Genomic DNA, 21,191 nt, shown 5'->3' with positions numbered 1-21,191 from the left:
ATTTGGGGAAGGGGAAGAAGAAGCTGCACTCCCTCTCCTGTTTTCCTCAGCTGTATCAAAATCCAACCCCAAATGAAAAGATGAAGATGTGTCTATGATAGAGACTAGAGAGGAAAAAGTAGTAGTGCCCCTTTTCTGTACATGCCTTTGTTTGTTGCACATAAAGCCTGAATTGCCACTGAACCAGACACATGGAATTAAAGCATTCAGATAGGAAAGCAAAGGGGACAGGAAAAAAAAAACCCTGCATGTATTATACTATAGTACCAGAAGCAAGAAAGTTAAGAAGAAGTATTATTTTAAAAAAAGGATAAAAAACCCCCAAAACAAACAAACAAACAAATGGTGTGCTCTCAGTTAATTCACTAAGTGCAAAAGCACATAGAAGGAAGGTGTTGGTATGCCACCTAATAAACATTTCCTGCTACTGCACACACGAGCCCCATTTTCCAGCCTCACAAATCTACCCCAGTGCCGAGCAGCTGTTTGGAGAGTTGCAGGGTAGGGATGGGGGGGGGGCGAGGGAGTTGTTTTTTTGTTTCATTGGGGGTTTTTTGAAACAAAACTCTAACCTTAACCCACACGTTCACAGTTAAGCGAATGTCATGTGGGCTGTCAGGAAAAAAAGCTACCAGTAAATAAAAACGTAACATTTTAGCAATAGGTTACTAAACGTGCTTAGGTTGCAAAGTATCAGTTACTCACTACAGGCTACTTGCTTAGTGCTAGAAAGCCTTATTCCCTTTGCCATTCATTTGGGAGAAATGAATAAATTTAGGCAAATCAGGAGTAGGGTGAATCTGGAGAAATTACAAAGGGGAGGAGTTCACCTTCCTGGCTATGGCTGTCCAGGACTACTTACTCCAGTATAAAACTGAGAGCAGAAATATGATCACATACTAAGGAGTCTAATCAATTCTGGTTTCAACACTGAGCCTATTTAAAACAGATAATGGAATTGCTGTTCCTTGTTCTGTTCTCTCTGCACATTCTCAAGACAGAGGTAGTAGGTAAGTCCTTGCCTGCTCTTTCTAACCCAATGTACCAAGGTTACTTTTATTTATGATTTGTTTCTGAGTATCAGTACATACAGTACAGACTCTAATTCTTCTATATGACAAATGGAGAATGTTTTATTTATTTCTCTGCCTTTTACTATTTGTGGTAAAATATCAAGTATAGACTTTTCTCATGAATGAAAGAGTGGGTTGTTGTTTTTTTTCTTCACCTTTAGAGATTCTAGTTGCCTTCCTCCTCCAAGAAAAATCAATGAGGTTTGACTTGATCTCTATAGTTAATTATGTATGTAAATTTAAACAATCAAAACATAATTTCTTTATCTGTAAACTTCTTAATACTTCAGAAAGCTTGTTTTAGTTTTCTACTCGTATTGCTTTGCCGATTATGATATAAGATGAAATTCTTATGGTTGTCTACTGAGAAAGAACGAACAACATGTCTTTGCTGCGTTAGCCCGGCAGATCCATCTATTTTTGCACTCTGTGCACTATGTACATAAGTACCCTATGCACTTACGATGGCTAGATTAAATAGCGATCTATAATTAGTATTGAAAAATGCAGAAGGTGTTTTTATGCTTCTATTAGATCAGCAATGCTATAACATTGAATAAATCATCTTCCTATGTAAATATCAGCACACAGCCTCAAAATTAAAGATAAACACTGCAGTTCTTAATAGCAATGAAGGGTCTATTGTTTGCACTAAAATAGACTAGACTGCATTAAGGAAAAAAAAAGAAATACAACATTGCCAGAGGTATCAGAGGGAAGCACTGCACCAAGAGCCTATTAAAGGGACACGGTTTTAAAGCGGAACAAGGTTCATTTGCCAGACTTAAAGTAACAGAGGTCTGAGGTGCTCGGAAAGTGCCTTAAGGAGCACAGCCTGAGCGCTGGGGAAACGGGGGCATTTCCCACATTTTATTTCCCCGTTCTTAATTAATTCTCCATAGCCATGACTCAGTAGCTTGCCTTTCCCAGTTTCTTACCTGCCAGTTCAAACACCTTCCCTCTTCTTTAGTCTGTCTTTTGTGGGTACTCTCTCTCCGTACAGGTAAACAGAAACACAAAGAACCTTTGCTCTTCCAAAGTCTACAACTAGCCTTTGCTTCATATTGATTACTGACTGATTAACACTTTGCTAATTTTACTGCTCTATTAAAGGATTTATTACAGGATCTTGAAAGACTATTCAGAAAACCCTTATGGGCTTTATTAGATTAGTGTTAATAATTAGTGCTTTAGCACACAGAAGTAAGATAGGGAATGCATATAATATTTTTTGTTGCTTTTTTCCCCAGCCATGATTATTTCCACTTTCTTCCCTGAGTGTAGCGGCAAACTACACAGTCATTAATGCACAAGAAACCTGTTCTCACCCCTACCTTCTTTTCCAAACCTTTTCCTGAGATAGAAGCTTCACAGGACACATTATGCTAAGTTAAAGGCTAAACATTTCAAGAAACCTCAATGTTTGAGAATCAGCCTAAACTATTTTTTGTTATATTTGGAAGGTATCTTTTTGAAAAAATAAGGATTTCATTTCTATCTGACCACTTTTCAGAACTAGCTTGAGTGATATCCACTTATCAGCTCATTTAGCATACCTCCACCAGGGCTGTTTTTCTAATCTGGGCAGCCTCATAATTCACCAGGCTTAAACAGTCAATATGATTGATTGCTTATCTTTCAAATTGCTTTCAGCCTTGACTTGTCTTAATATCATAGCACCTGTGTTTTAAAATTATTACTAATAGTCCTTACAGGGCTTTATAAAGAAGCAAGCTTCATTATCCCCATTCTACAAAAGGGAAACCGAGGCACATTTGTGCAGCCACCTGCCCTGAGATCAACCAGCACCAGGAAGAGACGCTTGCATCTCTGTCCAGCATCTCATCCACTCACTTACATGGATCTCAGCATATTCCATTAATAGCTGCACTGATGCACCTCAGATGGCTTGCTTGATTCCTTTGAGAGATCAGTGACCTCTGGTACTGCTATTAGACAGGCAGAAGAGAGGCAAAATGCCTGCAATATTCCAACAGGAATATTCCAAACCTTCTGTGAGAGAGGTTTCATTAATGGTAGATTCAGCCTAGTGCCATCCAGAGAACAACAATTGTAGAGGACCGTAATATATGTCCAACATATAGAGAAGCTTTGTGGTGGGGTTACAGCAAGCTCCAAGTGTTACTGAAAAATAATTTTCTTTAAGAGGAATGGAATGAACCCCAGCATGTTTTAACCTTTTTCTTTATCACAGACCAGGGCTCAGCCATGAGAAGACATTCTCCCACAGTCCATGCTCTAGTGCTCCAAAAGACTGATGCACGATAGAACGTGATTCCTCTAATTTTCTGTATTTCTACTCACATACTTTTAACTTTCACAAACATAAAATGTACATAACCATGCTGGTACTGATGTTGTCAGCATTAAATCTCAGTCTGATGTTTCCTCAGGGCCCTTCAAATACAAAGTATACCTGATATCTCTATCAGCAGCATAAAAAGAGATGCTTTAACTTCTTCCGTTTCCACTTCTAGTGGTATAGACTGCACACGTACTAATACTTGTATTTCAAATCCATTTTAGAGTTGGCAAAATTGGGATGCTGGTGCACTTAGATACACTCTGGGATGAGAAGTTGCATTTTCAGTTGTTTAAGAAAGAAGAGTAAAAACTGCAATGTAAGACCTAGAACACATAGAAAGGGCAGTAAGACATAGCTGCTTTAGGCAGTAATCCATCGGTGCTTTAGGAAATATGGATTACCTGAATTTTCCTGTCTCCACCCACCTAATCCAACAAATGAGTGAATATAACTGACAAGCTATCACTGACATCTCAAAGTAGTTATCTCGACTATCTCAGCGCAGACAGACTTTTGATCTCAAGTTATGATCTTTATGCAGGATACCTTGCTTAGGGCTTCCTTCTCTTTCTTCCTTGTAAACATTCAAGCTGCCAAAACAGATTTAAAGGCTTATGTGAGTCTGCCCACCATCATCCATACATATCAGCGCATGCCATCATTGTCAGATCCACTGTATGCAAGAAGAAACAAGAGCTCACCTTTGTCAGGTTGCTGAGTGTGCACTGAGAGCGGGAGATACCCACTGGTACTGCCCTGTGCTCTCCCCTCTCTGTACAGCTGTGTGAACTGCACAGGCAGGCTTCAGGCAGCAGAGAATTTTCTAGCTTTACCATCTGTGCTGAGCCAGTAGCAGCACTTAGTACCTGATATCTTTGAAGCTCTGAATTTTTTTTTACTCCCATTAAACGTGGATCCTGCAATCAAATTTTAGCAAATGAACTCTATAAGGGGGACTGTTATGGTGAACAGAGGTTTAGCCACTGTCAGATTTGGCTTACAATTGGAGGGGGTTTATGGCTGAGAGAAGAGTGGACACAGACTGCTTGACCAGGGTGTCTAAGGATGCAAATCCCGTAACCTCAGAGTACACTTATTTCCTTCCACGGCTTATGATAAAGGCACAAAGTGGTAAGGCATTGTAACAATTTCATTCTCACTCTCTCTTTGACACTAAAATTCAGCAAAAGGCAGAAAAGCGCTTGTGGCAGAGCAGCAGATGAGACAGTGGAGCCAGAAAGCAGCTCTTCAGCTAGCTGTAACAGCCTGTTTCATTTGGGGGGGCAGAGAACCAAGCCCAGCAGGCAAAGAAACAACACTGTCTATCGCTGGAAGACTCCTGAAAGGCAGCTACAAGACAGTATTAGAGTCATACATGGAATAAACTTCGAAATGTTTTTAACTTCTTACATTTCTGTAGCCTGCCAGGCGTGGCATCCAGATACATCTGTGTTGCACAAATGGATAAATTTGTGTCGGAACAGGAATGCCTTGATTCTCTTCACATTAGTCTACGTGTGAAGTTACTCAAGAATATGTACTGTGCAGTCACACCTCGCTGTAATCTACACTCATCTGCAGATCCTGACTTCCTCCTCAAGAATTACACATGTAAGCATTGTAAGATCACCTCTGCCGTCTCCATCATACGTGATGGAGACAACTGCCCCTCATCCCCATGCGCGACTTCTGAACTACTGAAGAGTGACTGCATATAGCATGTAGTGATGAACGGCTGATATCACAGATGAGATAAATCCTGCTTTGCTGTATCTATGCTGCGCCTAAAGCAGCGTACATCTATGCGATGCCTCGATAGGCACCGAGGTTCTTGAGCAGATGGATTTTTTACTAGGATGATTCATCCAAGGGCATCACAGCTCCGAGTTCAAAATTCGTTGTTCACTGGTTTGCAGCCTGTTTCTGGTGACATGCAACGAGTGGGCAATTTTCCATGTACACAGTGGACCCAATCACATTATTAATGCTCCATTTAAGGATCAGCCTGACTAGTGTGAGTACACTACATTGTCATCAATTTGTATTAGCTCACTGTTTAGCTGACCTCATGCAGAACTGCAATGTGCTGCATCACCTCGTCCTTCTCCAGCGTCCAAGCCAGGGTGCTTTCCTGCTGCTCTCCACTTCAGCTCTGGGGGACGAAAGGAGCACGGTAGAAGCCATACATGGGAGCCATACGCAGGTGACAAGTGACATTACTTCAGCTTAAGAATTACTCTCCTTTCTCCTATAGCAAAAGGTATCAGCATAAGAATTGGAATATCCCTTATATGCTGCAAGCTGTGCGCTGTGACACTTAGGAAAACTGGAGTCACGATTTCTCCTGCCCTTACATTTAGATTTTGAAGACTGAAAGCAGAAAAGCGGTTTCGGAGACAGGCGCTGCTGTGAAACACCTTTCTCTCAGCTGTCCAAATAACCAGCACAAACCTTTAGGTCCTCAAGACATGCTGCAAGGTCCAGTTCCTCAGCTAGGTGTCTGTCTCCACGCAAATAGGCTTTTTTTCCCTGTTTGTGGTATTGCAGGAGATGCTTTGTTATACTGCAGAATATCTCTAATATTGCTAATATGGCCTGTTATTAGATTTTTAGTCCCATTTCCAGCCATAGGATCAGTCACCATAAAGCCAGCACAAAAGACTACAAAAGGACGGTAAAGCCACAAGGTAATTTGTTTGAATTAAATTTTAAAAATACTAAAAAAAGTATTTCTGAGTTTTATTTGACACTGCCTCAGTTGTAAACAAAGCAAAGCACAATGCCCCACAGAAGCAAATCACCTTAGCGCTGGATACTCATTTTTTGTTAAAGGCCAGCTTCCTTCTGTGATAGAGCAAATTTATGAGGACACATATATATGACAGAGGGGCTACAACAGTATCACAGGTCACAGCTAAAACCATTTTCCTCACTCCCTGACACAAAGGAAGTCGTTTGCATGTGTTTATAGGGCATATCTAGAATCCTCCAGCCTCTTTGGACTTTTCCTTTAGTTTATATGTGTTACAAAGACCTCATTGAGCACGTGATTTATGTATGCATGCGCAAATTATAAACACTGTGCTCAAATCAGATGTGGTTACTTGTAGTGCTTCACTGCTACGGTAAAGCTTATTTTCAAGGCTAACCCCCCATAATATCTTGCAATGTACACACATACAGATGTATATCATTATGAAAAATAAAATTTCCAGGTAAAAGTGAATAGAAGAGAGACGAATGATCACAAACATTTGTTTTTACATGGTTAGAGATTCACAGCTCTAGAAGTAAACATTTGGAACTGATTTTGCCTGTCAAAGTAGTTGATCAGGACTTCCTGAGGATGTGTAATACTGAAGAATGTATAGACAGACTTACGTATATATGCTCAGTTTGTGTTCAGCAATCTCATTAATTAGAAAGACAGCCTTAGATTCCACTTGCTTTTAAGTTGCATTGTCTTTTGTACTAAAGATAATAAGTTTCACAAAGCAAGCTAAAAATAGAACGAGCCCAACACAAACCGGAGCTAAAAATACACCGCACGCAAAACTAGCTTTTGCCATTTTCATAGAAAAGGCCAGCCTTCACTCTGCTGCAAAGCCGGCGGTTACAACGGATTTTAGGGATGGATTTGAAACCGGTGGACAATAGGGCAGGAACGAGAACTATGGCGCTCAGGGCAGCCTGGGCTTTCTGGAAAGCGGCAGTGCGGTGGGAGCACCGTCAGCTGTGTGTCTCAGAAAACAACGAATTGTCAGCGAGGGCATGGCTGAAAGAGGGTGACGAGAGGTCTGAAGGGACAAAGAAAGGAGTCAGTCAGCGAAAGAGAGAGAAGGGATTTTAACTAAAAAGCAGCAGAGGGTATTCTTACTGTCTCGGTACTTCAGGCTGTTAGTGGCACAAAGGTCATTCACAATTCAAGAAATTAAATATAGTTAATAAACATAGCTAACCGTCAACGTATAAAATTAATAGATTTCCAACCACTTTATCCAGAAGGACAAAACCTGTTTTAGTAACTCTTTTGTGCGGATGGGCAAATTAAAAGGGCAATTTTCAGCCAGGCTGAACACCACCTGTCTCACGGCACTGAGCCAGAGGAGATGCGGGCTTCCAGGCAGCAGCTCAGCAGGTCCAAGTAGGGCAGTAAGCAGGGAACAAGTAGAACAAAGTAGATTTAGGAACTTGTACGGAATTCAGGCAGTCTGACCATGGTCCAAAGAGCTTAAGGGTCTTTTCCTAGATCACACAATAGCACAGTGGCAAACTGCTAACACTCTGGCTTCCAGCCAGAAGCACTGTCCTCCCTCCAGCTGCGTAAGTGAACAGAAGAGGGAGTTCTCAACTGAAGGAATTTTTTGCCTCAAGTTTCCAAGCTAGGCTTGATGGCTAAAACAATTGAAAACATTTACAATAAAATGAAAACAATATGTAATTGTATTGTTTTCCAGCTATTCTGGTGCCAAGAAACAGCTTTGGTCAGGAAACCAGTTGTAAATTTGACAAGGAAGAAACAGAGATAAGTAGGACTGCTTACTTGCCAAGAGAGACTCCCTAAATTTAACTGTCTTGAACTTTGTGAAGGAAGAGGAGGCCTTCAGCCCAGTTCAGCCCTACTCTAAATTAAAGCCCAGTAAAGTCAAGGTGACACCTATGATGTGGTGCATTGCCACTTAAATCAAGGATCCATAATACAATGTAAGAGCCAGACATAGTTGATAACATAGCAATTCTAAGGCCAGGTGTATACGTATACTGAATGTATATGTATACTGAATTATATTACCTCCAAGTAGGCAAGGAGCTTTTGGAAATCCTGGCTAGTATCTAAAACTATCCTGAGCGAAGTGTGGATGCTCATGGCTTAACCGACGTGTACCAGCAAGGTACGGGAGTAAGCTATGAAACCCTCCAGGGCAGCTCGTATCACAGCAATGGTTTCAGCACCTCAACTACAAAACCAAACAAAACCCACCAAAACACCCCAAAACCCCACGTTCTGCCGCATTTTTCTGGGCAATAAAATAAACAACAAGAAAGAAAATGGGGGAGCGGAGGGTTGATCGAAAGAGCAGTCAGGTGAGAGGACTGCAGGACGGGATCTGATACGTACTGAGTCCCGGTAAGAAAGGGGCTTCAGAGAGAGAGAGGTGAAAGACTTTGAGGTGGAAATGGCGGAAAGGTGAAGGGCACGTTGTCAAGAGATGGGACAAAGGATGGATGAAGCAAGAACAGGAATTACAGATTATGAAGGAACTATTTGAATGCTGTAAACACCAGGGAGGGAAAAGAATTGTTTAGGGTGGTTCAGTGATATTTCTAGGAGTGATGGGATGCAGATAAGCAAGTGGAAAATGTAAGCTATTAAACAGGAAATATTTCCTGACAGTGAAGGCTGTGGAAAAGTCTCCTAAGGGACGTGGCAGGAGCCACTCAGACAATTCAAACTAGACTAGAAAACATACTTTAGGGCATAATCGTGCCTAAGACCACAGACAACCGACTGGATGTGACAAATATCTTTCCTTCTTGCTTCAGAAATAAAGCCATAAAGCCCAGGGGGAAAAAAGGACCATTGTAAATGCAAGGTCCTTATACGCAGGGAGGAATCACATCTGACTCAAATAAAATCCAAACACAAATTTTCCTTGTAAGTGACACAGGGCATGGCAGTTCGGTTCCTCCTGAGCAGTATCTACACAAAAGATCCTGTTCTCTAATGTTACATTACCGCCAACCAAATAAAAATTCTAATCCACAATAAACATTAATTCATTGTTTGCTCAGGCATTCTGCAATGTTTAATTAGCTCATTGTTTAAGGTTTAACAGCTTTAAGGACCTTTTTCTTACGAATTGCTGAATTTATATCCTGTTCTACTTCACTGATACCGTCCAGCTTTCTAAACCACAACTGTGATAATATTTGATAGAAAAACACTAATTCTTTGTTAGTTTGTAGACATTAGGAGTTTTGCAGAAAGCTTGCAAAAATTAGACGGTAATTATTTGGTGTACATTGCATTCGACAGAAGGGAAGAATACTCATGAGTGCTGGGTGTAAGGCAGCAGTAGCCGCCTGAGGGCTGGATTTTTTTTTTATTTTAATTTTTTAAACTTTTTCTCCCCATCATCTTGATGTGCAGGCTGCAAGATTTTTAGTGCGCTCGTGTGCCAATCTACTAAGACGTGATTGAAACCCATGAGCTTATTTCAGAGAACCTGCCAAACACCCATCAGCTGGTAAAAAGTCAGTGGTTGCTTTGTTTGAGAAGGGTTGGACTCAGACTCGGCGGCGAAAGGCTCCATAACCCACTTCCATTTCACCCCTCTGATACAGAGGCACTGTATCCAGACCACTGACGATATGATGTGATGATATTTACCTTCTCTCAGTGTTTCCTGTGGTCATCTTTGATTTTCATGGTTCTATGGTCGTGGTCTAAAAGCTCCACAACCTTGCACCCAATGAACAATGAACTTGCTGCAATTACTCCTAATTGTGAATCATATTGACTGTAAAATTTGATTTGCATTACAGTAATGCTTTGATGTCTAAGCCATGATCACACTCCCATTGTGCAAGGCACTATACAAACCCAGAACAGCAGACCTTGTTCCAAGAATTTACGGTAAACAGACCAGAATACCTCAACTGACCTTGATTTCTCACCTGACAACTTTCCTCTCTGGTTTAACTCACACGCCAAAGCGTCTGAGACCAAATCTTTGCAGGTAACCGTCCTGTCATGCCACGTAGGTGCTACCACCTTTAAACATTTGTGTCCAGGTTATTCCCGCAGCGCAGCATTTTTTTCTCCTGAAGGTTCATGCACATATAACTTGCCAAGACAGACCACCCCCGACCACAGGCTGCTGGTGCAGCCAGTATTAAAGCATATACTGACCACTGGGCTAGAGCGGCTGCCAGAAATACGTCCGCAGTCATTCATCCACTCAAACACTAAGACATATGAAACATAATCGAGCATTGTGAAGATTGGCTTACCTGGTATTTGCTAGGCATTTATTGATCAAAATATCAATTAAGGCACTCGGTGACATTCTGTGCTTGGAACTTCTGGTTCTGCTCTTTCCCGGTGGAGATGGGGAATCGCTCAGCGCCGCTGGAGGTCTGGCCGCTGTCTTGTGTACGCAGGCCTGAAAAAATGCAACAGTCAGTTTTAGAAATGGCAGGTCCTAAAGCTGAGGTTTAGAAGTGTGTCAAAATAAAACTTTGTTGAAATAAACTTTTTTTATAATTGCAAAATACTAGTGGAACAACAATGTGGAAATCACTACAGTTCTCACAATACAAACGTAGCAATATTGTTTACTTTTCTTCTCAATATTACTAAACATTTGCTAAACTAGAATGTGAGTCAGCATTATTTATAGTGTTCAGCATGAATTTAATTTTTGTGAGAGAAGAACTAAAACAGTATCGTTTTTCCAAGATTACATTAATTGTCACAAACTCATCCAAGCCTCTCTCTGCTGGCGTAGCTAGCCACATTTCATAACAAGGTTCTATTTATAACTTATTCTAAATACTTAATAGATGGATGGTATTGCTATGTACTGATATGAAGAGAAATGTGTTAAAAGCAGTTATAAGCCTTCAGCAGACGTGTTATAAAAGATCACAAATTATGGTAATTAGCAATCTAATGACAGGACTCCTCCATAATAATCCCTAAAAATTGATTAACCATTTATTAAAATGTCTATAATTTACTAATCATAGGCAAACAGAAACTATAGTATTAATCATGATTATAGGAGGGTTTGAATTGTTATTGATTAAATAGCCAAAGAGAACGATTCCTGTTAAAGTCCATTTAAACTTTATAGCTGTCATAAACAGCCATTGAAGCACGCCGTGACAAACAAGAGTGCTTCCTTGCCTGACTAGGTCAACACATACGTAAGTTAAATCAGCTCTCTCCCTCTGAATTTCACGTTTCTTCTGACAATGAAAAAGTAAGACTAAGACGTTCTATTGAAAAATTTTGCAACCATCTGTGTGGGATCACAGCTGAGTGACAATAAAGATTCTTCACCTCTTTCGGGAAATGAGATCCTTCATTTCTTAAAATTCCTTATTGCACCAAGTAATCTTTAAAACAGCTCCTGGAACAGAGTGAGATAAGTCGTCTTGCGTAAGTGAATTTACAAGTATATGAAAGGATGGCAAGTACAGAACTGATAAAAGGACATTTATTTTAACACTACATATATTCAGATGTGGAACTTTTGCCTCAAGAAGTTGCTGAAGCCGAAGTTTCAAAACCATATTATTTAGAACTGCAACCCATCCAGAGTTCTACTATTTCATGCTAGCACAGTTTTTGGAAGGAATATTAACAAGTGTAAACTGATTCATTCAAGACCAGAAGATCTAGCGAGAGCCAGAATTATCTTCTGAATTATTTGATACTGCAACCCAGTTAGACTGGCTGGACGGTGTGCTCCACGCTTTACAGCCACAGCACTCACCTCTTACCAGCCTCTGTTGTTTACATATTTAAGAAATGAAACATCTTACTCTAATAAAATCAGGCAGACAAAACCAAGAAGTTGTCAAAACTGTGTGCCCAGTTATCACTCTCTGAGGATCACAAGTTGCGAATCCATTTCACATCTGCTTTTTGGGGGGGACACTTTGTACAGCTTTTCATTCATCTAATTTTCAATATCTGATTTTTTATGGTTTTTTTTTTAGTCGGAGGCCATTGGTGCTATCAGTCACAGAAGCATGACCAGCCACACTGTGAAGGTACTGCTAAACAATTTACTTTTCCAATCACATTAGTGCTTGGATTCTTCTGTTTTGCAAAGGGCCTCTTTATAGAAATAATGCAAAAATTCACACAACTCAGCATTTAACACTGCATGATCGTGTTATATGCAAACATAAGTGCTAAACAGGATACCTAAAGAAGGGTATTTTGAAGATACCAGTGTTTGTTCTAACTCTTCATTTTGTTTCAACCAAGGATAATGCTACAAATATAAAAATAACTCTAAATGTGCTCCAGAGGTAATCACCCCAGCAAGCTGGGTATAGACAGCTATTTAAATTCTTAAGGACAGTTACAAAAAATCCTAATGTTCTACCTACAGCCGCACCTTTTGTTTTACCAGCAGCGTCCACCTAGGCTGCCTGCTCCCTTGCTCCTCCCTGTGTCCTGCCCAGCCCTCCCTGGAACTGACCGTGCTGGAACAGCATTTCACACCCAGCACCACCACCAGCACCACCACCACTGCCTGTTGTTTTTTGTTATGGTTTCCAAGTTTCTATAGTTTCTTCAGTTCAGCCAACCTCAGTGGTAGTTCCCTTACTAATTTACAGCCATTTACATGTGCATATTTTCCTATTAAGCTTAACAGAACATTCTTGATGCACATTAATATTTTTAAAATTACAAAAAATGATATGCTAAGAAAGTTCCTGTATTAAATTCCAATGCCCAAAGACCTTTTCTTCAAAAACGTCTCCAATTTCCCAAGCAAGAATCTATTGACTCTTTGGTGGTTTGGCTTTATCAAGGATTTGCAGTCTACAGAAAAAAAACCATTTTCTTCATCCTTAAATAGATCCTCGACAATGGTATCAAACAGCTGTCGCCTGCAAAGGAAACAAACAGTCACCTATCAATCTTGTCACCAAAAATGTCGTTTATGACAAGAGCCTTAAGCCACTGAGTTTTGAAGGATACGATGTGAAGGGATCTTCAAAATGGAACATAGAAAATAATGGACATACAGGCAAGTACTGTCAAATTATTACTGTTATTATGGGATTTACTTGTGCCTTCACTTGGAACCATCCATTCGCTTCTCCCGTGTCCTAGGCAAGGTCTTAGATATCACTACTGCTACTTAAAAGCAAGCGAGCAAAAATAAGATAGCACCCCTTCATTTCAGAAGCGAAACTGTATTGAACCAAGGTCTTCTGGGAACTTGGTGGGAATTATCTAGTGTTTGGATCCTGGACGTGGTCCTTGAGCGTCTCAGCAGAAATTGGTGCTGTGCATATGCAGAAACAGAACCCGAGATGTCTAGGGAACCTCTAGGACTAGGAGGCAGGCGAGTGTAGGGGTTTAAGACAAGAGTTTTGGCAGAGGTATATAACTGCTGCTGAATGCTCCTGTACCCTTCATTCCTGGGCTTGCCCTTTCTGACTCTTGCTTCTGCACAAAGAGGAATTCTGCCGAAGAACATCATAATCTGGGAAAGTCATTCAACCAGCGGCTCACAGTGTGTGTGTCTCTACTACCTTTAAATAATGAGCTGAAATCTTCTTCGATTTGAACCTGTTTTCTCTGCACACGGAAGTAATCTAATGTGAGCTCCTCGATCAGCCACTTACCGATTCAGGAACCAGTGAACCAGTGAATAGTAATTTAGCACTGTGTCACTTCCTCCGCTTTTCTCCACTAAAAGCAGTACTAATGATGACGCTTCAACAATATTATGCTAAATTACTTTAAAAATAAATCTGTTGTCCTTTTTTTAAAAAAAAAAAAATTATCTATAGGCGTTCTTAAAATCTTCGATGGATTGTTTTAACTGCCAAATCCCTACAATGGAAAGCTGCAAAGTGGCAAATACTTTCCTAACTTACAATGGAAAGGCAGGAAGGTAGACAGCTGGGTCAATTTTCACAGCCAGAGATTCTAGTTTAAAATATCAGTATTTTGGCAGACCATAAGAAAAAGACATGTTTTGACTTTTCACTGGTATATGGGTTAATGACTTTCTCATTACAGAATGATATTCTAGAATCTCCATATTACAGTCACTGTGCATAGAAATATCTTTTACACAAAAATTAATATTCATAAGGATTGGTCAGAATTTTCATCTTTCCCAAACATGCAAAAGGATTAGGTTTTCAATCTGGGCTTTTTAAATTTCTTCCTTCCGAGGGCAACCAATTCCCGTGCTACAATGAGTACAACACTGGAACTGTTATTGCTTAAATTACAGCTGCAATTAGAAGCTCTACATAAGATTAGGCTATCATTATGTTCGATGATGTACAGATAGCAAAGGTCAGTGTCTCAAAGGTCCTACAATCTAAATAAACAAAGCCAACAAAGATGCATTGCTCATCCATTTACAGATAAAAAAGCAAAGTAACTAAATGACTCACGCAAGCTTCCAGTTCATTTGGAATTCAGAACAGAAATGAAATCTCTGGGGTTTCAATCCACGTCAAAACAATCTTTCCTAGGGAAAGCAACGTACGGTGCTTGATGTAGAGATCTTAATAAGTAAATTTTAAAAATATATCCCAAGTGTCTCAAGCACAGGAAGTTACGGTGATTTATAGCTTGAAAAATATCTCCTAAGAAAATTTTGTTTTGCTGTTAACAACAGATCAAGCATCGCATTAAATAGATATAATAACTTAGATGCTTAGGCTTAAGTTGCAACACTACTCTAAATTAAAACAGAATACCTTTAAACCCTGCCTAAAACAAATGTTACAGTGAAGACAATAGGTGATAAAAACAATGCTTAAAACCCAAATAAACTGTGATCGAGTTCACTTTTAAGAATACTTTGATAGAGTATTCTAGTATTTTGTCTCCTAGACAAAAAATGAAGGAGTATAGGGTCTTCTGAAAGGTCTAAGTAGCTCTGACTCCTGGGGTTATAATGGCAGTGAACAAACCCCTACAGATCCCCTCAGTGCACTCAAGGAAAGACAGTCTATTACCCGTTTTCTTCAAAATGCAATTAACCGATGATACTCCAAAGGATTTATCAACGGATGCCATAAAAGTCTGTAAAACCCTTTCCCCAGGACAATCCAAAGTAGTGCTCTGCCCTTTTCCTCCATTTTACAAAGGGAAACAAGTATCACCAAATTAATTTTATTTATTATTATTTATTCAACTGGAGTAATGGATAGCTCAGCTCTCCAGCAAGTGAGGCTCTAGGCAAGTCATTCAAGTTCACAGAGCAAATCCTAGGTAGAAATGGGAACAGAAGCTCCAAGTGCTGCGCCACAGAGGGATGCCCAAATGCTCTTGCATATTACCGGGAAGTGGGCTATGATATTTCTCCTTTTCATCTCAAATTAATCTCAGCTAGCATTTTGTAAGGGTTCAGCTTCTGCAGAGTTGAACTTCTGAAACACTCGGTATGAAAAACCAAGCCAGAACATTAGGATAAATTTGAATCTCAAAAACATGCATCTCTCTTCTCTCAAATACTATTAATGTATGATCTGTTTGTTTTTTTTAAAACTACTTATTTGTTTTCCCCAGTTAAAGTAACACTAAGCACATCCCCTAAAATTGGAGGTGGAGGCCTGGGAAGAAAATACAAGGCGATAGAATTTCATTTGCACTGGGGAGTCCAAGGTGTGCAGCAATACCTTCCCGGGTCAGAGCACAGCATAGATGGAGAAAAACAAGCCATGGAGGTAGGTGAGACTCCTGTTTGTGGATTATGGCTTTTACTCAAGAACTCTGGATTTTTAAGTTACTGTTGCACAAAACCACGTTGCTCGCTAGGAACATGCAGGCAGACACACTAGTTTTGCATAGCAAAGGCACAGGACAGACAACAAATCTGGAGTTATATAGCCTTTTGGGAGGAGAAACATTTCAAAGTCTACACAGTCTGATTACACTCCCACACTGTTTATTCAGATTATATATTTGTTTCTGGGACTGCAACCATGAATCGACCTATGCAACCAAAAAAAAATATTCTCTTCAAGGCAAGACAAGTCGCCAGCGCTGATACACATGGATTGGTGGAAGGAAACCACCCGCCTTTCAAACCGTGACATAAAAATCTGCCTGTTCCACTGCACAGGCTGAAAATTGAGGGCTGCAGCAGTCCACAGAGCGCCTCACCTTCTGGGGAGATGTACAAAATGATACCATGGTTGATGAATGAAGTTTCAAATTATAGTCCACTTATTGCATAGTTCCTGCCTCGGGTCAAGGGCCTCGAGCTGTCTGTCCCCAGCCTGGGAGCAACAAAGCAGCTCTGGCCCCACTGCAGCGTCGGTGCAGAGAAGCACAGGACTTACGAGGAACGGCTGAGGGAACTGGGGTTGTTCAGCCTGGAGAAAAGGAGGCTGAGGGGAGACCTCATCGCTCTCCACAACTCCCTGACAGGAGGTTGTAGCGAGGTGGGGTCGGTCTCTTCTCCCAAGGAACAAGCGATAGGACGAGAGGAAACGGCCTCAAGTTGCGCCAGGGGAGGTTTAGATTGGACGTGAGGAAAAATTTCTTTACTGAAAGAGTGGTTAAACCTTGGAACAGGCTGCCCAGGGAAGGGGTTGAGTCCCCATCCCTGGAGGTATTTCAAAGACGAGTAGATGAGGCGCTTAGGGACATGGTTTAGTGGACGTGGTGGTGTTGGGTCGACGGTTGGACTCGATGATCTTAGAGCTCTTTTCCAACCTTAATGATTCTATGATTCTATGATTCTAAGCAGCCAGGCTGCACTTACAACAACGAGCTGTAGAGGAAAATGAACAGATAATTGGCCTTGACTATTGTGTTACAGCTTCACATTGTCCACATAAGAGAAGATGTTTCGGATATGACAGAAGCGAAGAAAAATGCAGATGGTGTGGCTGTGTTAGCATTCTTTATAAAGGTAGGTAGCCAAATTTTTAATCGCCCATCTCAAATCTACCAGCAATTTGGCCGAGTGATCGATTGTGTTAATGTTACAGTAGTCCAAGACCTAAGCCTCCCTATCTTCTGCAGGCATTCAGTGCCAGCACTTAGTTCCTTTACCCTTTTCTATATTCTGCTTGCTGTTATCTTTTACCCTTGTGGTTCTTTTCTGTTCTATTCACAATTAATTTAAAGCAACCAGTTGTTGAGAAATGCATGATTTGGAATCAAAATATTTCCATTTCAGGTTGAAGATGAAAATAAAAACTATGCAACTCTAATAAATGAATTAGACAATATTAAATACAAAGGTAAGACACTTGCGTGGGTCAAAATGCAACATATATTTATTTCGAGCACATATACCACCAGGTAATTCATGGGCCAGTCCTGTTCTAATTACAGTAGGGATTGTTACTTGAAAGTCAAAGCCAAAAGATAAAGGTTAGTTTGCCAAGCACTCAGAGCATCGCGGGTGGGAGAATATCTAGTTCTCCATATTTGCAGCAAAGAAACCCCCCCCAGCACCAGAATGACTATTCCTGCTTCTGCAGGGGGAAGCAAAGTGAGGAGAAAAACACGCAGCGCGTTAACACGAGAGGTGTGCGAAACTCGTGCTCTGTGGGACCCTGCAGTTGGCCGTCAGGGGTTCCACGAGCAGTGCGGTGCGGCTGCCCCGGGCGGCGAGGGACGCGCGCGTGGGGATGAGGCTTCACACAGCCACGGGCAGCAGCCGCATTTGAAGACAAATGTGAACAATACCTGCAGCCGCGCTTGTTACAAACGCTGTTTCCACGTGGTTTGTCTAGGGCAAACAGCACAGATTGAGCCTTTGCCGCTGAGTTCTCTTCTTCCACCTGAGGAAGACCTTGGAAGGTACTATCGGTATGAGGGCTCCCTCACCACTCCCGACTGCCATGAGGGAGTCATCTGGACGGTGTTTGAGAAGCCGATTGAACTCAGTATTTCTCAGGTAAGTCGCAGAGGGACAGCCTGAAAGGTCTGCTTACGGTTGTTTCGTCCCTCTGACTGCCTGCTCCCTCCCACAATTCAGCACAGACTCGTGAGCTGCTCCGCTGGGGTGTTCCTATGACAAACACACACATGCTTGGCATGTGCCTAAACATAGTCCCTAGTGCCAGTTTTTCGACCCTATTAAACGATCTCAAAAAATGGCAGGAAAGGGGAAGGAAGGGGAAATGACGATGTGAAAAGAAAGCCAAACGAACCCACAGGTAAACACCTAGCTCAGCGCTTCGTCAGCAGCACTTCCACTGCAGTCAGCTGCTCACCCCCAAATTTCACCGCTTTTCTCCTATTGTCGTAAGTATCAGGATACCAGAAGAGAATACTTCAAAATGCAAACTTTGAGTCTATCAGCATCAGCTTTAAGCAACATATTTTTGTCCTATAGAGAGGAACAGAAGGCTGAGTCATGACTGCCTCGAAAATACAGATTGTTCAGCTGACAGAGTACGTGATTAAACAATTCAGGTGTCCTGGAGTGGACTCTCAGCAATACTGCTAGCCAGCACAGCCTGGCTGAGAGTCAGCATCTGTATTTTAGTTCCCTACCTGCAGCGTACTCATAATCACTTCAGTCACAGGGCAATGCTCAGCCACACACAAGTCAGCACAGCCCAGTACACAAGAGTGAGCATCGGCTTGCTCTGGGCCAGCTTCTTGCTGAAGCAGTTAGAAATTCGAAGCGAAGAAAGAAATCCTAGTCCTCTTACTTTGTGTCACTGTGACGTGATGGACAAGGACAGGACTGTGTGCGTCAAGAGGACTGGTGTAACCAGGTCCTTGAGCCGGACAAAGCATTTGGCTCGCACAGAAAGGAAGTCCCCACGATTTCCAAGGCTAAAAGAAGTCATCTGTTGGTGACCTCTGGCAGTAGCCTCCACCACATTGTTTCCTGCAGGTTTAATGCATCCATGCAGTTCAAAACAATGCCACAGAGTAAGGCACTGCAGACTTATATCATCACCATTTCCAGTGTTCCAGGGAAAAAGGATTTAACGATCTATTTTCTTATTCGATGTCTGCAGATTTCTCAGTTCTCAACAGTTCGCTTTGATGGGAAGAACTCAACTTACATGGTTGAAAATTTCCGGCCTGTTCAGTTTCTGAATGAACGAAAGGTGTACTGGTCCAGCGCCAGCATCCCCCTGCCTACTGCTAAGGTTTTAATGTTGGTCCTGACGCTTACGTACATCCTGAGTTCTCTTTTCCAATGAACACTTCTCACCTCACGCAAGGTTCTGGGCTTTTTGGAGGGTTTTTTTTGTTGTTGTTGCTGTTGTTGGTTCTTTGTCTCAAGTAGCCTCTCTAACTACCAACTCATGAATCGTATCTCAATATAGAATTTAACCTTGTCCTCCTCCAGACACTAACCAAGGACTTCTGTTGCTGCTCTTATATAAAATGAAACCCATTGCACTAAATCACAAGAATTCAAAGGAACTGTAAGATAAAGCTATGAAGATTCAAATTAAAAAAAAAAAACACTTAAAGAAAACATTAGGATGGATTATCTGCAAGCCTGTAGTTTTAACACCGCACTGGAAGGACACTGTACAAGCTATACAGAGGACCTTCAAGAGGAATCTGTTCTTAAGTGCCTATGAAGGGTTTTGTTTGGAGTATGTTTACATTCAACACTGCAAATCAGGAAGACAGTAACACGTGGAGTAATTCTTGTCATCCCTACATTGTCCTACATGAAGGTACAATACAGAGCAAAGAAAAACTGCTCACACACAATTCAGCAACATCTGGGTCATCCTACCTAGTGAAGGATATGTGACAAATTTCATCTGTACTAACACAATTTTACGCCCTTCTTCCTTCAGAATATCTAAAGTTAATTTTTAGATAAGGATACTGGATTCCTTTCATCTAATCTACTGATTCTGGATTTCAGGTTCCTCTGTTAAGCCTATTTATTCACCCTAGTACGGAATCCTACTCTGGGATGCCCGTGGCCGATACGATGTGCTAGAAAGAAACAGGGATGTTCAACCACATGTACCAGTTGCACATCTGTGGAAATTCCCTCTCTTTGGAGGGCTGCATTTGAAGCATGAGACTTTGATCATCCTTTGCAGTTTTCATTTGCCTAATAAAATGAGACAGCTCAAGAAACGGCTCTTTCCGGTATCACATTTTAGAAGTTTTTAAATGTCAGTTTGAGCATTTCAGTGTGAACATTTCCTTTTACTTTTTTTTTTTTTTTAATAATAACATACCTGCAATATTCACATATGGTTAAGATTCATAGTTTTTCCAAGAAGATTGTGATTTGAACTGATTTCTTCAGATTCTACCCAATTACTTACAGAAAAGCTCAATATATTGGGAAATGGGATTTCCTTATATTATTCCAGTTCTCTCTCTGAAGACAGCCATAACAGTTTTCTTCGGCTATCGCCATATAATATGTTACAGCTTCTTTTAGAATTTTAGAATTTGGCGACACCAAAATCAGATTTCATATTAGCAGACTTGTATTTTTTTCTTTAGGGCAATGTTTGCAGAGATGACTTTATGCTACAGCTCTATGGCCATTTTCAGGAAAATCATGGCAGTGAGACTAACCGCAGCTCACCAAAGGAGAAAAAGCAGGGTGAAAAATTATTTTCATATTTAACAATCAACGATATAAGCTTAAAAAACCCCACATGGGAAAGCAAATTCACCTTTTGAAGTTTAGAGGAATGATTAAGACTTTAACTGTATTTTTAGCTAACTGAAAAACTTTTGAGAAGCACACATAAATGAAAGATTAAAGTTGAACAAGAGACCTGTATTTTCATTGCCTTGAGTTTTTATTTCTTTCGTCCTTGCTGAAGGGGAATCCACACAACACTCATTCAGAAGAGGAATGTGACTTTTTTCCCCCTATTTTCTTCACAATGTTTAGGGTTGGGTTTGCATTTTGGGGGGGGGTGGGGGGGGTGGGTGGGATTTGCAGTACATTGGGACATTTCTTGTGTCAGCAGGTTTCTGGAGGTTTTATTTCACATGGGTCATCTGGGTATTATCTGCACATAGCAAGATCGCTTTGAGCACGGCACCTTGCTCAGCAGAGCTGGTGCACACACCCAGCCCATCAGGTAGGGGACAG

General features: G+C 41.1%; 1 protein-coding gene across 1 annotated transcript; it reads left to right on the top strand.

Moving 5' to 3' along the window:
* Window positions 1-922: 922 nt before the first annotated feature.
* CA4 (carbonic anhydrase 4) lies at window positions 923-19,546 on the top strand. Its single transcript, XM_076354574.1, has 8 exons — window positions 923-1,010; window positions 12,130-12,183; window positions 13,005-13,175; window positions 15,689-15,846; window positions 16,947-17,039; window positions 17,310-17,373; window positions 17,872-18,035; window positions 19,114-19,546. The coding sequence occupies exons 1-8, from the start codon at window positions 953-955 to the stop codon at window positions 19,300-19,302; spliced, it is 951 nt and encodes a 316-aa protein (XP_076210689.1). The 5' UTR covers window positions 923-952; the 3' UTR covers window positions 19,303-19,546.
* Window positions 19,547-21,191: the final 1,645 nt, after the last annotated feature.

Source organism: Aptenodytes patagonicus, chromosome 17, assembly GCF_965638725.1.
Source record: "Aptenodytes patagonicus chromosome 17, bAptPat1.pri.cur, whole genome shotgun sequence".
Lineage (NCBI taxonomy): Eukaryota > Metazoa > Chordata > Aves > Sphenisciformes > Spheniscidae > Aptenodytes > Aptenodytes patagonicus.
The sequence above is the reverse complement of the archived record's forward strand: the minus strand, read 5'-3'. Positions and strand labels throughout refer to the sequence as shown.

Coding starts and splice junctions, on each gene's coding strand:
- CA4 (XM_076354574.1), top strand. CDS start 953: ATGGAATTGCTGTTCCTTGTTCTGTTCTCTCTGCACATTCTCAAGACA. Junction 13,176..15,688: donor AGAAAATAATGGACATACAG/GCAAGTACTGTC, acceptor TGTTTTCCCCAG/TTAAAGTAACACTAAGCACA. Junction 17,040..17,309: donor TGTTAGCATTCTTTATAAAG/GTAGGTAGCCAA, acceptor TTTCCATTTCAG/GTTGAAGATGAAAATAAAAA.